Source organism: Babylonia areolata, chromosome 4, assembly GCF_041734735.1.
Source record: "Babylonia areolata isolate BAREFJ2019XMU chromosome 4, ASM4173473v1, whole genome shotgun sequence".
Classification (NCBI taxonomy): domain Eukaryota; kingdom Metazoa; phylum Mollusca; class Gastropoda; order Neogastropoda; family Buccinidae; genus Babylonia; species Babylonia areolata.
The window spans coordinates 19,591,433-19,611,147 of NC_134879.1; the positions used below are offsets into that span (position 1 = coordinate 19,591,433).

The 19,715-nt window shown below is 42.0% G+C and overlaps 1 protein-coding gene across 1 annotated transcript; it reads left to right on the forward strand.

Annotated features, from left to right (window-relative positions):
- The first annotated feature begins 9,890 nt into the window (after positions 1-9,890).
- LOC143281406 (galanin receptor 2a-like) lies at positions 9,891-18,580 on the forward strand. Its single transcript, XM_076586615.1, has 4 exons — positions 9,891-10,073; positions 10,570-10,819; positions 14,383-14,629; positions 17,969-18,580. The coding sequence occupies exons 1-4, from the start codon at positions 9,891-9,893 to the stop codon at positions 18,480-18,482; spliced, it is 1,194 nt and encodes a 397-aa protein (XP_076442730.1). The 3' UTR covers positions 18,483-18,580.
- Positions 18,581-19,715: the final 1,135 nt, after the last annotated feature.

The window sequence follows — 19,715 nt, forward strand, 5'->3', positions numbered from 1 at the left end:
AAAACGTCTACCAGAAAAGGTGACTCAGTCGTAAGCAGCGACCACCCTGGAGGCGCGGGTTCGAACCTGCTGAGGACCAGAAACAAGAAGAAAAGGCGGCAATACAAGGGTATCCATGAGTCATCATCTGGGTGCGGCCCGGCCCCCTTAGAGTGTAAGGAGTTAAGGGCCGAAACACTTGACTGTGGGGGCTTCTGCTCTGAAGATCTTGTACTGTCCAGCTCTTCCCAGAGTTTCTTATCAACAACACAATACAATACAATAACCAAAGGCAACATATATCATGTATTCAATTAGGCATTGTATTCACGATTTTTCTTTTCAAGATTAATTAAGACAGGTAACGCAACAGAATGGAGTCTGGCGTTTATTTATTTATTTTTTAATTTATAGAGTCAAGCTCCAGTTGGTGATGACAGTCATATGTTTGAAGGAATGAAGGGGCCTGGGCAATATCTATGTTCTGCACAATAAAACAGGAAGCAACAGTGTGTGTGTGTGTGTGTGTGTGTGTGTGTGTGTGTGTGTGTGTGTGTGTGTGTGCACGCGTGTGTGTACATATGTGTGTGTATGTGCGTGTGTTTGTTTGTTTGTTTGTGGTGTGTGTGTGTGTGTGTGTGTGTGTGTGTGTGTGTGTGTGTGTGTGTGTGTGTGTGTGTGTGTGTGTGTGTGTGTGTGTGTGTGTGTGTGTGTGTAAATCTCACAAACGCAGAACCCATACCAGCTCGTGCACACACAGATTGAAAGCAGATCACGACTGCAGTATCTGGCGAAGCGAGAGAAATTCATGTGTGCACGGTAAAAAAATCGTTATCATAGTGGCATTAAAACAACAATAGTGGTCGATGCTCTTTAACGAAAGAGACTAATTGGGCACAAAAAACAACAACAACAACACTTCAAACAACGCATCCATTCAAGTCAAAGACAATGCACTCATGTTAAACATTTTATAGTGTGCCAACCTCCGCACGCCCCACCCCCCTCCTCCCGACCACCACCCACAAACACAAACTGTGCACGCGCGCATTAACCCGCACACACAAACAAAATACTGGCAGACAAACACACATGTACCACACATGCCCGCACGCAAAATCAGACATACAGACGAACAATTATGGTTATGCACATAAACGGACTCTCTCTCTCTCTCTTTCTATCTCTCTCTCTCTCTCTCTCTCTCTCTCTCTCTCTCTCTCTCTCTCTCTCTTACACACACACACATACACACGCCCTGCACAACTGTTTTATATGTGATTTTCAATACACCATCCTGGTAATTAAACCAGCAATTACATCTTATACATACCTGCGCTTTTTTTTTAACAACGCTCGACACCAGATCCATCTCTCTCTCAGTCACACACACACACACACACACACACACACACACACACACACTCACACACACACACACACACACACACACACACACACACACACACACACACGCACGCACGCATTGCAAATATAAAGCAAAAGGGCACTACAAGAACATAAAGGTCATCAGTGTAATTTCAACACTGAGACTGGATGCTGCCAGAACAAAACTGACTTCAAAAGTGACTTTGGCATTTGTGGTAACGTTACCCAATCATTTACAAAGTGAGCAGCTCCACCTGTTTACACTGAAGTGGGTTTTTTTTATTATTATTATTTTTTTAAAATGACAACGAACTGATGTTTGAAGTGGTTCATTAGGAGCTCCATTGACTCTCTGTTGTAATTTTACCAGTTGACTAGTTGGCTAATTTTTGTTATATCAAAATGATTTGAGGAGAGGAAAAGAAACCAAACATTATTTGACAGGGGAAATGCGGAGCAATTTTAACTCCTGTGAAATGACATCTATCTATCTATCTATCTATCTCTTTGTATATGTTTTAATGATGCCCAACTTTAACCCTGTATGTTTTGACTGAGGTCGAGTTTTTGTGCTAATCCACTGCAACGACAATTCTAATTCGCACGAAGACAAAATGAATTGACACCATCACCAAGAGACAATGACGTCTTGTGCATAATTATGCTTTGATTCAACAGTAATGAAGTAGTAGCATTTTCAGTATGTAATATTTTCGAAAACACACACACCACCGGGGTTTGTTGTCTAGAGACAAGTGCTTAAACCAAACCTTCTAGAATAAAACGGAGATGTCGCTAAAATGTTTATCAATGTTTCTATATTAACATGATATAATAACAATGATAATCATCGTCATAATAATGTTAGCAATAATGATTATGATGATGATGATGATGATGATAATAATAATAATAATAATATTAATGATGATGATGATGATTATGATGATGATGATGATGATAAAGGATACTTGTTGAGCGGTTCCTTCCCTTAAAGGGAGCTCAAAACGCTTTACAACAAACATTAAACACAAACACACACACACGCGCGCACGCGAAATAACTTACAAAAGGAAGAAGAAAAATAATTATTTGACGCACAAAAGCATAAAACAGATTCAAAAACTACGCATATTACATTTCTTAAGTAAACACACACACACACACACACCCACACACACACACACACACACACACACACACACACACACACACACACACACACACACACACATCCCGCATAACATGAAGATAACAATATTTATACAGCAGACACAGAGGAGGTGCTGCAGACAGGGTACAAGAGCCAGTGTCAGAAAGTGTGGAAGCGCTGAGGAGGAATTATGTAAAAATCGTTGAGGTATTCGTTTGAGACTTATAGTGATTTATTGTTCAGTGGCACATGTGCACTACTTTGGGTAGTTTGGTGAGACAGCGATTTAGCCCTTGTCTTCAATGGTTGCACGTTTTGTAAAAACAGTTCAGGAGTGAGCTTTTATTTTGAAATGAAAAAGTGTGACCTAGTTTTAGTGTCCCTCCTATTTGAGCAGGCCCATGTAGTTGGGGTTCTGCTGCCTCTTATCTCTTGTTGGTCGGCACCAGTGATGTGGCCTTGTGGATCCTCAGCACTTCCTACCTGCCCTGAGTCCGTAGGAGGCCCTTGGAGCTGCTTGCTCATTGATTGAGGCTGGAGGAGTTCCATCAGGAATTTTGCCACTTGCTGTGGTCAAAAGGAATTGGAACCAGGAGGGTCCAGTTGGAAAGCTTAGCCACCTAGAGGAACGGCTAGAAGAGGAACAGAAAATTGATTGGAATATTGACAATGTTTAATCATTAGATTCTTTATTTCAAGATTAAGTTTTCTGAAAGAATGTGTGTGTGCCTGGAATGATTAGAAGTATTTTGTTATATTGAGTAATAATTATAAAGAGGGAACGTTATACCTAGTTTTGTCCGTCTATTGGTGCGGCTTCTGAGTGAATGGAGTGATGCGTGACCGTGGAGTGTGACAGCCAGTTATAGATGCAAACTATTTTCTCACGTCTGGTTAGACATTTGTCATTTTCTGGTGCTTTGCTATTTGTCAGTGCGTCAGTTTCCCTTCCCCTTCTCGTTTACAGATGCTTCGTCAATGAGTTCAGCCATAGTGACCGGATTACTCATGTGAATAAGGGATCCACTGTGTTCTCAGTTCATCAGATGTCAAGACAGAGCAGCGCCCATATTTCCACGTGCCTTTTAAGAAAAATCAGTTATAACTTTGTTTTAAGCTCAATCGGTGCGATCTTTGTTGATGAGCCTTTATTTATCTAGTTTGTTCCTCCAAACCTCCCTTTGCCTGCTGAATACCAGAGCACAATTTGAGCCGGTAGTAGTCGGCTCGGAGTCGAGAAATCATCAGGTTTTAGATTTGGCGGACGCAGTGCATTTCAGTTACTGTTTCAAAACGCCTTGCCCGTTGCGGATCGGGGACACTCTTTTTAAAGCAGCCATTGGTCATTTTGGTGAAGGCTGGTTTCATACCAGATATACTTGTGATGATGGTGAAGTATACCTGGTATCACTAGCCTGATACATAGCATGTCCACATCGCGTCGTAATTTTGAATATTTACTTGTCCATAGATGTCGTGGGATGGTAGTTTAACATTGTGGTCAGCACTCACCCTGACATTGAACTGAGCAGACAGATATGTGGTGGGATCTTGCTGATGGTTTTGTCCCTTCAGCCACACTAGTTTCTTCTTATTTAGATCTGACAAAAAAGGCACAGGTGTGGATGCAGAATGAACATTCGTTTTAACGGGACCCACAAGGAGAGGAGGAGAGAAAGAAAGCTTACCACGTCGATCAGATACATTATATTTCAAGTAAGAACACATATTGCCTAGATATGGCCTTCACTTCCATGCGTTTAAGACATCTCTTATTTCAGACTAACACTGTGAAATGCGCAACATCTGGCCTGGGTACGTGATGAAATATTTCCTGCTTCTTTATTTCTTGTACCATTGTCATTGAAGTTTTGACAGGTTTCTTTGTGAGCATCATTGGTGAGGCCAAAGTGATAACTGGTTAATGAATGTGAGCTGCTTTTGGAATGGTTTGCATGTTTCAGTCTCAGTAGTTTGTATCATTGCTCATGTCCTCGTGGCTCTGAAGTGTCTGGTGACGGGTTCACCATGGTTTGGAACAGAAAACGTCAGTCACTTGTTTGATGCACGATCTGTATTCACTGTCAAATCACACGTCAAGTTCTAGTACTCTATTTCTGAGAAAGCTTTTGTTGTCTTAGAGGAGGCATATCTTGATGAAATAACACACCAGCAAAAACAAAAACAAACAAACAAACAAAAAAACCACACACACACACATGCGCGCGCGCGCGCCCACACACACACACACACACCACACACACACACACACACACACACACACACACACACAGGGAGAGAGAGAGAGAGAGAGAGAACAAGGACAGAACAATCATGCAACACACCTCATGTGAAAGCACTGGAAGTTGTCAGAGCTGTATGTTAGCGCCCTGTCATTGATTTTTTTTACAGGTGAACTGTGCGACAGAATCAACATCAATTCCACATTCTTTAGACCCCACATGAGTTTGTATATTTCTGTATCTGACGACTATGATATGTGTTCTGAGTACCTCCATGCAGCACAATGTGTGTTTTGGGTACCTCCATGCAGCATAATGTGTGTTCTGTGTACCTCCATGCAGCATGATGTGTGTTCTGTGTACCTCCATGCAGCATAATGTGTGTTCTGTGTACCTCCATGCAGCATAATGTGTGTTCTGGGTACCTCCATGCAGCATGATGTGTGTTCTGTGTACCTCCATGCAGCATGATGTGTGTTCTGTGTACCTCCATGCAGCATGATGTGTGTTCTGTGTACCTCCATGCAGCATGATGTGTGTTCTGGGTACCTCCATGCAGCATGATGTGTGTTCTGTGTACCTCCATGCAGCATGATGTGTGTTCTGTGTACCTCCATGCAGCATAATGTGTGTTCTGTGTACCTCCATGCAGCATAATGTGTGTTCTGGGTAGTACATAACAAGATACGAACATAAATCGAAAATCATTCACAAACACAGATACAGTAGAAATTAGGTTACATACAAGTGCATATCAATATGAAAACCTGTGCACACACACACACACACACACACGCACACACACATGCACGCACGCACACACGCACTCTCTCTCTCTCTCTCTCTCTCACACACACACACACACACACAGACACACACACACACGTTTGAACAGAAGCTGCATGTTACCGTCGACCAGAAAATTCCAAAAGATGGATGTGATTTGTCCTGGCTGATTGATTTTGCTTTTTTTGAGTAGCTGCTTATAATATATGTCTTCTAGTGAAGGTAGATCAGCCCCGGTAATCTTGGTGGCAGTTTTTACGATTCTGTTAAGGGCTACAACTTCTGCCTTGGAAATGTTTCCGTACAGTAATAGAGAAGGTTCTTAATTCTAAACAAACATAGTGCTACAAATATCACCTCATGCAAACCACCCCCGGATTTTTACTCTCCACTTAACTGGACCTTGTGAGCTAGATCCGGATAAGACGATAAACCGGGGTTCATTTTGCAATATGTATTTAACGCACATGAAAGAATACACAGCCAAAGAAAAGGGTTGTCCCTGGCAAAATTGGTTAGAAAAAAACCACATCACTTTGAGAGTAAAACAAATACAAATGGAATGGAAACAGAAAGAAACCAATACAAAATGCAGTATCCGCGGATATAACCCCATGAAGAAAACGAAAGGACAAATTAATCTTCCTCAGTATTATTATCAGCGATTTTGTGAAATAGGCTTTTATGATTAGGAGATAATTCATTACCTCAAAAGAGTTTGCCGCCACTTTTTAATTTTAAAAATCCTACAACAGACAGGAAAGTGCAAGTATTACCGCCAGAACAAGACTGCGCTTTCGGTCTGCCAGGGATTCGTCAAATAAGGTACAGAAGAAAGAATTGACTGTTGGTCGCCGTTCTTTCTCTGTCTCTGGACCTTGCAATTGGAATGAACTTCCTCTTTCGCTGTGTCAAGTCTCCACACTCAGCTCTTTCATGTCTGGCCTTAAAACCCACCTCTTCCCAAAATAGCCTCCCTTCCCTGCCTCTTCCTTGTCTTCAGTTTCTCCAGTTTTAGAGTTATGCATGCGTGTGAATGACTGGTGCGAAAGCGCTTTGATTTGTCTCTGCACAAGATTCAGCGCTATATAAACACCATTATTATTATTATCATTATTGTTATTATTAGAATCCCATCTTTCCAGAAGGGATCATTGGTACCTTTCTTGATTGAATACACACAGGATCTCAACTTCAAAACCAGTGATCAGAGAATAGTTCTATCAGCCAGGAACTCAAGAGATGGTCATTACACCCCTCCAATGCAGACGGGCTCAATAGCCGAGTGGTTAAAGCGTTGGACTTTCAATCTGAGGGTCCCGATTTCGAATCTCGGTAACAGCGCCTGGTGGATAAAAAAAAAAAAAAAGGGGTGGATTTTTTTCCGATCTCCCAGGTCAACCAATGTGCAGACCTGGTTGTGCCTGAACTCCCTTCGTGTGTATGCGCACGCAGAAGATCAAATACGCACGTTAAAGGGCACGTAATCCATGTCAGCATCCGGCGGGTTCACATAGCTGAATGGGAGGGAGGGGCAGCAGCGGTGACATAAACTGGCCGCCGTGCACGGCAGCCGGTTCTCCATCTTGCTAGAGGCTGGCAGCGTACATTTCACTGCTGGACAGTAGTAGAGTGATGATATTTTCGGCAAAATATTTAATCGCTGTTTGGCAATAAACTGCGACAATAGGTATGAGTACTATTTGTTTTATATGAAAAAAGGAAACGAACGATCTTTTATTTTTGATCTCTCTCTCTCTCTCTCTCTCTCTCTCTCTCTCTCTCTCTCTCTGTGTTTCCCTCTCAGTCTTGACCATAATAATAATAATGATAACGACTAATGATAATAATGATTACAGTATTAATGATGTTGATAATGATATAAGAACAATTGATGATAACAACAACAACAACAACAACAACAATAATAATAATAATAATTAAAGCAACAAATAGTCGTCACTGCGTTCGGACAAATCCATATACGCTACACCATATCTGCTAAGCAGATGCTTGACCAGCAGCGTAACGCAATGGGCTTTGTCAGGCCTTGAGAAAAAAAGAAATAAAAAGAGAAGTAAATGAATATTAAAAAATAACTATAAAAAAAAGAAAAAAAGAAATAGAAAATAGAAATAAAAATGAAAGAATAATGATAATGATGAATAAGGATGAAATAAAATTTAAAATAAATAAATAAATAAATGAATAAATAAAAAAGAACATAAAAAATACTTTAAAAAAAACAACATCTTTGTCGTGGACAAAGTTCATGTAGCAAATCGTACACTTAAGTCGACAATGTTGTTCATCAATAGAAAGACGGGCAGACAAAGAACTGTGCATGAATGGGTGTAAAAGGAAAGAAAATGAAAGAACTAAAGACTTTAAAAAAAAAAAAAAAAGAGAGTCAGAAAACAAAAGAAAAAAAAAAGAAACGAAAGAAAAAAGAAAATCAGAAAACAAAATAGAGGGAAAAAACAGAAAGTGGGAAACATCGGAGGTTGGAGGCCCCACAACAGACACCAAAAAAACATCGTCAGTGTGTGTGTGACAACAAATCGAGAGGGAAAAGAAAGTGGGAAAAATTGGCTAGGAGGTTGGAGGTCCCACAAAAAACAACAACAACCACAAAGCAAACAAGAAACCAACAGCCGAAAACAGTGTGTGTGTGTGTGTGTGTGTGTGTGTGTGTGTGTGTGTGTGTGTGTGTGTGTGTGTGTGTGTGTGTGTGTGTGCCATCAAATTCATCTCGTTTTCTCTCTTTACCCCCCTCCCTCCTGTAAGTTTTCGTCGCATTTAACATTTTACAGCTGAGTAACCAATTTCTCTCTCCCTCTCTCTCTTGTTTTTTTTTGTTTTTGTTTTTGTTTTTTTCTTAGTATTTTCCTTGAAGTGATACTATGTACATATATAATTATGGTGTCAGTGTTACCAATCTTTGTTTGACTGCAATGCTTAAAATTTACATCATAAAGATTATTGTAATCTGTTGATGTGAAAATGTTACCCCCTTGTCAAAAGACCTTTGCAGGCAATGACAATAAAACATTTCAAGTTTCAAGTTTCAAGTTCTCTTGTCCAGTTGTTTATATACATTAAAACCAAAGTAATTTTCAGCCTCAACAGATTTGCCAGCTTAATTAGAGAGACTCAGAGAGAGAGAGGGAGAGGCGCACGCGACTGGCAGTAGCCTCCAGCAAGATGGCAGCCTGCTGGCTCGCGGCCGGCCTCCCTTCTTCCCCTCCATACTATTGAGCTCGATGGGTGGGTTATGGAAACAATGATACACCCAACATGCACACCCCCGAAAACGGAGTATGGCTGTCTACATGGCGGGGTAAATAAACAAACGGTTATACACGTAAAATGTTACATGTCTGTCTGAGTGTGTATGTGTGCGTGACTGAAACCTGATTGAATGATACAGGAAACGAATGATGAGCGTCCAATGGCAGCCGTCAGTCGGCTCTACCCAGGTAGGCAGCCTGTTGTGCAAATGACCCCGTGTTTTCAAAGCTCTTAGAGCTTGGTCTTCGACCGAGGATAGGCGCTATATAAGTATCCTATCTCAAACTCTTAGAGCTTGGTCTCCGACCGAGGATAGGCGCTATATAAGTATCCTTTTCGTCACCAGTCACTATATTTCTGCTGACTCCAGGCTTAAAAGCGCCGCGCACGCGACACTGGGAATCATTGTAAAATCGGCCATGAAGTTAAAAACAACAACATTTTACTAATCAGTATGACAAAGAACGGATATGAGCCCAGTGAGTGGTTGGAATGAGTTTATATGATCATGTCTCCTGTAAACGAAGGATACAATATGTTATTTGACAGTGTTTGTAGTTTAGTTCTCTAGCCCACTGACTGAAATGGAATATATCAGATAATTTTTGGGGTGAAGAATCTTTTTTTGTTTGTTTGTTTTGTTTTGAATAACATTTTATTTTTTCGGAGAAAGAGAAAAGGGAAGATGAAATCACAATGATGCATCACTTACGAAACTGACCAGTGTAGTATGATGCATCACTTACGAAACTGACCAGTGTAGTATGATGCATCACTTACGAAACTGACCAGTGTAGTATGATGCATCACTTACGAAACTGACCAGTGTAGTATGATGCATCACTTACGAAGACCAGTATAGTATGATGCATCACTTACGAAACTGACCAGTGTAGTATGATGCATCACTTACGAAACTGACCAGTGTTGCACATTCAACACATTGTTATTATTTTCGTGCAATCAGATCAACACACGTTTATAACCAGCCAAAAGAAAGTGACACATTTTTTCAGGAGACACTGTCATTACTGTACCATTTGAGCAATATGGATGGGAGCTTTTCGGGACTGATCACGTTGCCCAGTGAGAATGCAGGCATCTTCAACGCCACAGTGGCGTCATCGTCACTGCCTGGAGCCTCTTCCAGAGAAGGCCAACCTGGCCAAGGATGTCTGGTGCTGGAACAGAAGGTGAATCCGGAGAACAACATGGACATCGTCACCAAAGAGGTATGGTCAGCAGTATGCCATGAGATCTACGCAGAAAGCGTAACTATGAAAGAAAGTTAACAACCGAATGAGCGCCTGAATAAAGCTCTCAGCGGCTCAACTCATGTAGTCAGCATGTTGTATCAAGGATTCCATGTTTGTAAAGCGTTTAGAGTTTGGTCTCCGACCGAGGATAGGCTAGGCACTGTGTAAGTATCCACATTACTCAATCAATCAAAACTAACAATTTATATGCCTTTGATCGAGAATAGAAGCTATTCAAGTATCCGTATCAATCGATTGATCAGTAAGAAATGAATGATTATAATTTTACACACAGAGCGTTGCAGGCACTGCAGTTTGTATCTGTCGTCAGAACATAGAATAACCCAACAGAAATGCCTCATTAATTAAACTGATTATTGGAATTGGACATTACATTTAATCTTACAAGCAACCACTGTTGTGAGTTCCCATCTTTAAACGTTCACGATTGTGTCGGCTCTTCCCGTTCCAGACACACTTGTGGATATCAGCAATCATCCTGGCTGGTGTCGTCCCTCTCCTGTTCCTGGTGGGGGTGCCAGGCAACATCCTGAGTGCCGCTGTGTTCTACAAGCAGGGGCTGAGGGAGAGGATCAACCTGTGCATCTTCTGTCTGGCTCTTGTGGACCTGATAGTCCTCAGCGTCACGTTCTTTCTGCTGGCAGAGAAGGTCTACCGCTTATTTGTTGGCCCGTCCAACTTCTTCATCAGGTATTTTGTAGGTAGGTCACGTAATGCGCGATGTAATCATGTTTTCCCTTTTCTTCCCCTTGTTTTCTTTGTTGTTGTTTTTCTCACTCCTATGTTCTTTCTGTCTGTCGGTTACCCTGATCTGCTAGTTGGCAGACTGACTGCCAGTACGTTGGTATATATTACTTGCAGCTGCCGAGGAATCATAGCCGGTAGTTATTACAGATACCCAGAGAAGTATTTGTATGTATTTCAGGCTGTTTGTCTTTTTACACTGGCAATGTATTGTAGTGTACTGTATTGCATTGTATTATTCTTTTTTCACAACATATTTCTCTTTGTGAAATCAGAGCTGCTCTTCTAATGGGGGAACGCGTCGCTACTATGAGATTGCAACTCATTTTACAACAACATAATACTTTCTCTACCTGCAAGTGTATTTGTTTTCTTATCAAACTGGATATTTCTATAGAAATTTCATTAGAGACAACCCTTTTGTTACCGTGGGTTCTTTTACATGTGCCAGTACATGCTGCAAACAAAACCTTTGTTTGTCGTCTCATCCAGATGACGTGCGTCTATACCACCATTCAAGATCTAGCGGAGGAGGTGAGGGAGGAGGAGGATAAGATACTGGCACGCGTAGGCTCCGAGCCAGTGCGGTCAGATTCTCCCGCTTCCTACGCGGATGCATATCTCTAGGCCCTAACTCCACTTGTGCGTGTGAAAGTTACTGACAGGAGTCGGTTGTTTAGTTTGGGTTTTGGAGGAAGGGCACTTTACTCGAGGAAATGCATAATAAACTAGAAAGAGACTTCTATAGGTCCTTTTATTCAACTCTAAAACCTCGTCAGTGGACTCTCTCACACTTTGGTCCGATTCGCAGAGCAATTCTAGCCTTAATTTTCAGACTAGTATCTAATTCATTACGGACTAAATATTGCTTTAAAGTCAAGTGCATATGCTTCGGTAATGTGACAATTAAGCATATAGTTTTTGACTGTAATTGGATGGAGCCTTACCTGCACAATTGTGTGTCATCAAAAGTGACTGAGAACGTTGATGTTTTTGACTTTTTGCTTTCATTATCAGTTGTTTCGCTTGTTAGAGTGACGACTTCTCACTTTTACGAAGTCCATTAAGTAATTTTCTGTATAGTATTTAGATAGTTGTTTCAAATCCCCCCCCCCTCCCCCATATTTTCCGGTTTCCCCCATCTCACCATTCATCCCCTTCCCCCTCCTCTTCTAAACGATAATACTCAAATGTATACATTAATACTCTAACAAAATATCTTCAGTCAGCGATACGTGTGACGGGACATTAAATAAAATTCCTCCTCATCCAGTTTAATGAATGTACTGTAGTTTCATTGTGCATTTTGTTTTCTGGCGCGATCTTGCCTGGTGTTTGTGGAGAACGTGGAGGAAGGAGAGACGGAAGGCTGGTTTGTCAGCAGGGGCCTCGCCTTTCTGCTTCTTCACTTCTCCTTCACATGTTTTGAAGCACCCAACATTAGTTTTTGCGTGTGTTCGCGTGTTTGACTCGCGTCTCTGTTCTGTTCCCCTTCAGTACCGCAAAGATTTGTAAGCCTGTTCATTTGGGTGGGGTATAGGGAAAGGAGTTGTAAGCTCCTTTTGGTTTATGCATCTGTCACAATGACAAAACTGTCATACCCCCCCAAAAAAAAAACAACAACAAAAAACAACAAAACAACACAAAACAAACAACAACAACACAACAACAAAACTGTATAAAAATGGAGTGATATTTTGAGTGTGTGTGTGTGTGTGTGTGTGTGTGTGTGTGTGTGTGTGTGTGTGTGTGTGTGTGTGTGCGCGCGCGCGCGTGCGTTTCACTTGTGTGAGTGTACGTGTACACACACACACACACACACACACACACATATATATATATATATATATATATATATCCATGTTGAATGGTGGTCTAGTGGTAACTCGTCCATCTAGGGAGCATGAGAACCTAAGGATACGAGTGTACTGTGTCTCCTACTTCCCGGTCTACTATTTTTCTACAGTTTCCTGCTTTCCCACGTATGCATCCTACAGTCTCTCTGCTTCAAATAAGCAGTTTGACAAGCTGTTCTCTGCTACATGCAAAGAATTTAACATACACATCCCCCCCCCCGCCCCCTGCTAATAAACAAAATAGTTTGATGATTTTCCAAGACCTCACACACGGCTCAAGCACATCTACCCCAGCAGAAGAGAACAGCAAAATATCTCAATGGGACGACATCTCAGGATTTCAATGACAGTCCTTAATAAACTGATATTGGCACAAATGTTGACACATCATAATTTATGGAAGCAGATGACCGTGCCCTTCCGTTATGCGAATGTTGCCTGGTCTCCAGAATACCCACACTTCAATGATATAAACGAAAGTAGGTTGTCCCATTCCACAAGAACACACACACTTGACGAATGTGAGTTGACATCCTCGTTCCATTATCCAAGTGTGTGTGTGTGTGTGTGTGTGTGTGTGTGTGTGTGTGTGTGTGTGTGTGTGTGTGTGTGTGTGTGTGTGTGTCCGTCTGTCTGTCTGTCTGTCTGTCTGTGAGAATGTGTGAAACAGTGAGGGCGACAAAGTGCCAGTGAGATGAAGAAGAGGGAGGGAAGAATGGACAGAGAGACATGGACAGATGAACACAGAAGACGAGGAGACAGACAGGCGCTGAAAAAAAAGAGAAATGTTTGTCTTTCCGTCTCTGTGTCTGCATTTAAAAACAAAACAAAGATAGCAGAAATACACGGAATAGCACAAGCGTGAAAGAGTTGTAAAAGTGGTTTCAAACGTTTCTTCTCATAATTTTGGCTCGGAAATCGTTTCTGGTACCGTAGTTTGCGACATATTTGTTTGATTTGCTTCCCCTCCCCCTACCTCCCTCCCTCCCTCTCTCTCTCTCTCTCTGTGTCTCTCTTAGTCTTCCCCTCTGTGTCTGTCTGTCTGCCACCCCCACTCTCTCTCTCTCCCCAAACGTCAGCACTGACAATGTATGAAAAAGGAAAGATAATCAACTGTGCCGAGGTGGAGTTTAGAGCGGGGTGTAGGAGTTGGGGGTGGGAGGTTGGAGGTGGGGGGTTAGCAGTTCATTTATATCACGATCCAAATAAGAATTTTTTTGCTCATCGTCAGAAACGGGTGTTCATCGAACTGAAAGTTGTGTGCTGGAAACGAGGCAATCGATCTATTTCATCCTTTTACGATCATTAAAAAAAGATGGGTAAAAACACACACGCGAGCCAAAAAGAAAAGAAAAGAAACATCAAACAAACATTTGCGAATGACGTAGCAGAATTCATCACCATGGCATGGGATGTTTATAAAGCACAGAAAAAAAGAATGAAAAAAAAAAAAAAAAAAAAAAGCGAAGAGAAACGAGAAACGAGAGAAAAAAAAATCAAGCTTCAAACACTGGTTTATTCTTAATCTGTTTGTGTTAAGCCTCTACCCCCTACTCCCCTGCACGAACGCACACGCACGCACACACGTGTAGTCTTACAAAATCAATGTAATATGCATTATGAGCACGAATAGCATGCACTGCTAAACATATCTATTTGTTCAGGTCTGACAAGCTTCACCTGGGTCAGCATGTTTCTCAGCGCCGTGATAGCGGCCGAGCGATGTTTCTGCGTGGTCAGCCCACTGCGTGCACAGCGCATGCTCAGCACGCGCACTCTGGCCGTCATCATCACCACCATCTCCCTCCTTCTCCTGGCTGGCATGATGGCCATTGCTGGCCCCAAACATACAGAAGCCTGCCTGTTTGACCCACAGACCAATAGAACGTCACTTATTATCTACGTCACAGAGTAAATAGACATTTCTTTCTTTCTTTCTACTTGGTTGCGATTTTGCATAAAAACAGTCTGAACACAAATATAAATGAAGTCCTTAAGAGGGTCAGGGATCATAATGAATTGCGGGGTTTGTTGCTATTGACAGGTTTGCCTGGGCAAATAAACAGTTCCGTTGATAACTTTGCCAGGGTGTGGGGATCTGGAGATGGCCCTGTTGTCTCCTACCAAATACCCTATAAAGTTGTGACTTTTAACGGTTCGTGACACGATTTAAGCCCGCATTATAAGATAAACTACAGGGTAGGATATCTGAAAAACGGTTCACCCTGTACTCCAAGGCTGGTTTGGACATGAAGCTAATGGCATGGTTACCCCGGCACAAACCCTCAGTGCTGAGGCCAGACTGCACACTCAAATGAACCATAGTGAGGAATATTAACAGCCCAGAAGACACTTGGAGATTAGATCGATAAAGACAGTAACAGGCCCGGGAGCATCCAGTAGACAGGTGCAGTGTATGCCGGGCTTTAGGCTCAAAGAGCGCGCCAGCGGCTACTTAGATTCATTTTCTAAAAGGAGAGTAAATATGAACACAAATCGCCAAGGGACAGCAAGAGAAAATGACAGAAAAGCCTGTATTAAACCATGCATTCGGAGGGAGTTTTCAACAAGGAAATGCAACCTGAGCATTTTCTTCATGAAACCAACGACAAGATCAGTTTCTTACAGAAATCCATCTACAAGAAGGAAATTCTTTGAAATCTCGTAGGATATTCTGGTGTAATCAAAAGGGGAGGGGAATGCGGGGTGATGATCTTGGTCAGAAACAAACTGAATACAAGTGGAATCAAAAACGAGGGATGGTGAATTTGAAGTCAGAATTGTAACCAGCAGCTTAGATATGTTCAATCATTACTGCCCGAGAGCTTTCAGTTAATTCAACCCAATTCCTGCATAGCAGGTTCTAAGTCATGTCACGGGAGACTTCAACAGCTAGTCCCAAAATTTCGGGATACACCACCATGGACAAGGTAGGGATGACATTGAAACACATACGATTCTTGTCAACGACTATACTTTCTACTTACGCCAGTGGCATTCACCAGTATCACCAGACTTCGCGTTCTGCACAGACAACATCCACATACATATCAGCTGAGATGTCAGATCACAGCTTGATGGAGGTGACCTCATATCAGTCCTTCCCTCAGTGGTGTGAAGTACAACATCTAACTGTTCACCGCAATAACCAAGTTGAAATCTCAAGACGGCCATTTGGGACCTTTTTCAGCATCTGCACAAACGAGATGACAAAGTTAATGTTGTGATATGGAGAAATATTAACAATGTGGTCAAGGATTCCGATGGAGGTATCATCAAAGAAGCCAGGGAATTTATTTCAAGGGTTCGTAGGGGTGGTGGTGCGGGGGTTAGGGGGGAAGCAGGAATCAGAAAAGAATACATCTCGAACTGAAATGAATAAATTCAGCAAACAAATGGCAACATCATCAAAGCAAGGGATGGGACTGAAACCAAACCAGCGATAAAAATAACATTAAATTATAACAGAACAAGGCCCGATACCTAAAGACCAAGTTAGAATATACAAATAAGATGGAGAGAGAAGACTGCAGGGGTAAGCGCGGAAAGGGAGACCACCAAGCTGTCGAGAGTTACTTGAGCACTGAAATGAAATGACTCTCGTGTACAGAAGATCAGCATAGAATAAGAGAGGAGAACACTGAATATTTTCAACCTGAGGGATCGTCACTCCAAAACAAGCTGGCATAACAAAAGAACAATCAGAAGCGCAGAAGATCAATCATTACGCCTCACACGGGTCATGGAGGATGTTTCCAAGAACAAAATGTAACAAATGCATTATCTATCGATGTGCAGAAAGCCTTTGACAATGTGTGGAAATATGGCTTTCTCATGACACTTGTTCAAAGCGACATCCATATCAAATATGTAGATGTGGATCAGTTCATATCTTCGCATCCACAGAGACAGTGTAACAGAAGGAAAAAGACAATATGGCCACAGAGTGCTGTTGCACCAGCACATATGACAAAGCATTGTGTCACTTGTTCATACTCCTCGTTAATGACCTTCTTCAAAGGCGTCCTGAGGGAGTTTCTGCAGTTCTGTATGAAGATGACTTTGACAAGCAAACGTACCGTTCGATAACCTTTGCCGAAATGATACCATGACATCGAGAATAATGAAACAAAGACCAGAAGGTAATAAGAATAACAAAAGGAAGCTGACTGGAACGCAGAGGGGCGCTAATAAAAAGATCCTCAACACAACAGAACAGCACCACATCTTGAGTATGGGTCTGACACGCCCACGACACCTACCTTTTACACCTTAATTCAAGCGTATTCAGTTAGGTTATGCACGTCACCATTGGAGCAATGAGCTACACACCAACAGAAACAACGAAAAGATAGCTCAGATACAACTACAAACCAGACGAGAACGCAATGCCATAGTCCGGCCCAAGAAGTTGTCTTCAAATAAAGATAATCAACTGAATGTCAGTCAGAAAACAGAAAATCGAGCCCAACTGCACAAACATGGAACAGTGCAGAGGGGGGGAAAAAGAGACGAGGAAGACAACAAAAGAAGTGGGCAGACATCACTGAGTGGACAGGAGCTTTGCCGAAACTCAGACCCTATCCCACGACCGCGAGAAGTAAAGAATGTTGGTGATGCGTTCAGTAGTGATTTGCCCTCACGTCTAAACTGGGTTTCGGGACCAATAACAGTGGCAGCACAAACTACAGCTTTCTTCCTCGCTCAAAACATCGCACGCCAGCAGACTAGAATGCCCGCATTGTCCTCCTGATCAATGCCAAAACAGTATACTGTCAAACGCAAGGAAACGGGCAACAAAGCTGTTCACGGAGAAAATGTGTGGAGGGACAAAGCAGAACATGTGATCACGTGATGTGGTGAGTCACAGCGCGTCAGAAAGGTTCGCTTTCTTTTCATCCCGTCCGTGACATTCTAGAAGACTATACCTGCATTGTTATACTTTTGAGACAAAATGTTTGTCTCTTAGCATTGTTTGATCTATATCTACACTGTTTGTGACTTTTGTATTTTAATTTCAAAATGTAACCTAAAACTGTGTTATTTTGAGGAACACAATATGGTCACATTTGACTGCGACTCCATAGCGATATTATTCATGACAGTAATAGCTGATGTTAATAAATATAATTATTTAGAGGCAATGTGTGATCAATGTACAAGGCTGAATATGCCGCTGCGTTTTATTCACGAAGCTAACCAGACAGTAGGTTACAATCTACTTCATTACTTTTTTGTTGTTTTCCTTAGATACTATTTGAAGAACAAGAAAACCCTGGACATCATCGACACTTTTGTGTACGCCACAGCCTTGCCAGCAACCATTTTCCTCATCATCATCGTCACCACAATCGTCACCGCCATCAAACTGCAGTCAGCGGTCAACTGGAGACAGCAGTCCTCCTCTGCCTCTGGAATCCAGCCCACCGGAAGTTCAGACAAGCACATGGTTGTGCTGACCCGGATGCTGATAGCGACTTCTGTGCTGTTCATTGTGTGCACGTTTCCCACGCTGGTGTTTCAGGTGACGATATTTTTGGTGCCGGAGCTGATGAATGCTGGTCGCTATCGTAATCTCAGAGACGTTTTCTGGAACGTCATTATGATGTTCCGCTGTGTCAACTCTTCACTCAATTTCTTCGTCTACTATTACATGGGGTCTCGTTTTCGGCAGACTCTCAAGCAGCTCCTGTCGTGCAAGATCGTAAACGTGGCTCTGTCGTACCCTGTGGACAGCATCAGTAAATCAGGGAACAGCAACTAGTGTGTGTCCACCCTGTCTGGAAAAGAGAATGTTGCGTAAACCTGTGAGGACCTTTGCATGGAAACTGCGCTTGATCCCATGCTACACTCATCAAAAGATATAACAAACTGGTTTCATGTTTCAGTCTGTGTGGAAAAAGTATTGACACCATGTACAATCTGAAATAAAATGAAGCAGACAATAACGTAGGCAGCTGAGTACTTATGACTTTTATTCTTCTGTTATAGATATGACCGGATCCCCGACGTGAGAGATTTGACTAAAATAACTTAATAACTTATTGAGTTAGTGGTCTTAGTGCACTCTCTCTCTCTCTCTCTCTCTCTCTTTCATGGAGCCAGCTTGCTGACCACTGACTGTGTGTGTGTGTCGCACACAGTGTGTCGCCCCAAGTTGACAACGTCTCGCCACACTGCTTCCTGCATTGTCTTCTTTTCTTCTTATTGCTTCTCCTCTTCTTATAACTATTGTAAATAAAACAATAGGAAAACCCTTTAGTGACTGACCATCTATATGTCTATGGGCCGGTGCATGGATCTTTTCTATCCTTTAATACAACAGATCATTAGTTAATTCTTTTGTACCGTCCTCTTATAATAAACCCACTCGGATGCACGGCTACAAAAGTTTTCCTTTTGACAGTTTTCCCTTTAGAGGGCTGGATGAAAAAAAAAGCAATTGTTTGCTAATTATAAATCACCCTCAAAAATAAAATTCACCTTCATCTCTCTCTCTCTCCCTCCCTCTCTCTCTCTCTCTCTCACACACACACACACACACACACACACTCACACTCACACACACACACACACACACACACACACACACACATCGCACCCATCATCATAGTACTATTTTCATATTTACCTTGAATATTTTTTTACTCTTACAACCAGCGACGATATATGCAGTGAGGGTCTGCACATATCGTCGCCCGCGACAAAAGATGCAGAGGCGACAATATAAGCCGCAACAAGGCCTCGTCATGAGAGAACGTCGATAAGACCCGACAGTCTCATTTACGGAGGTTTTCATCGATTGACTGAGTGCTACAAAACTATTGACATTGCTGGAAAGAATTAGACGCTGCTTTTCTTCTAACTGTGTAATCGTCGTAGACAGGCTTCTTTACTTTTGAAATCTGATATTAATGTAAGACATTTGTTTACATTAAAGTCAAAAGTGTTTCAAAAAATGAAGTCCGTTACATGCATTTATCTCCACATCGTCTGT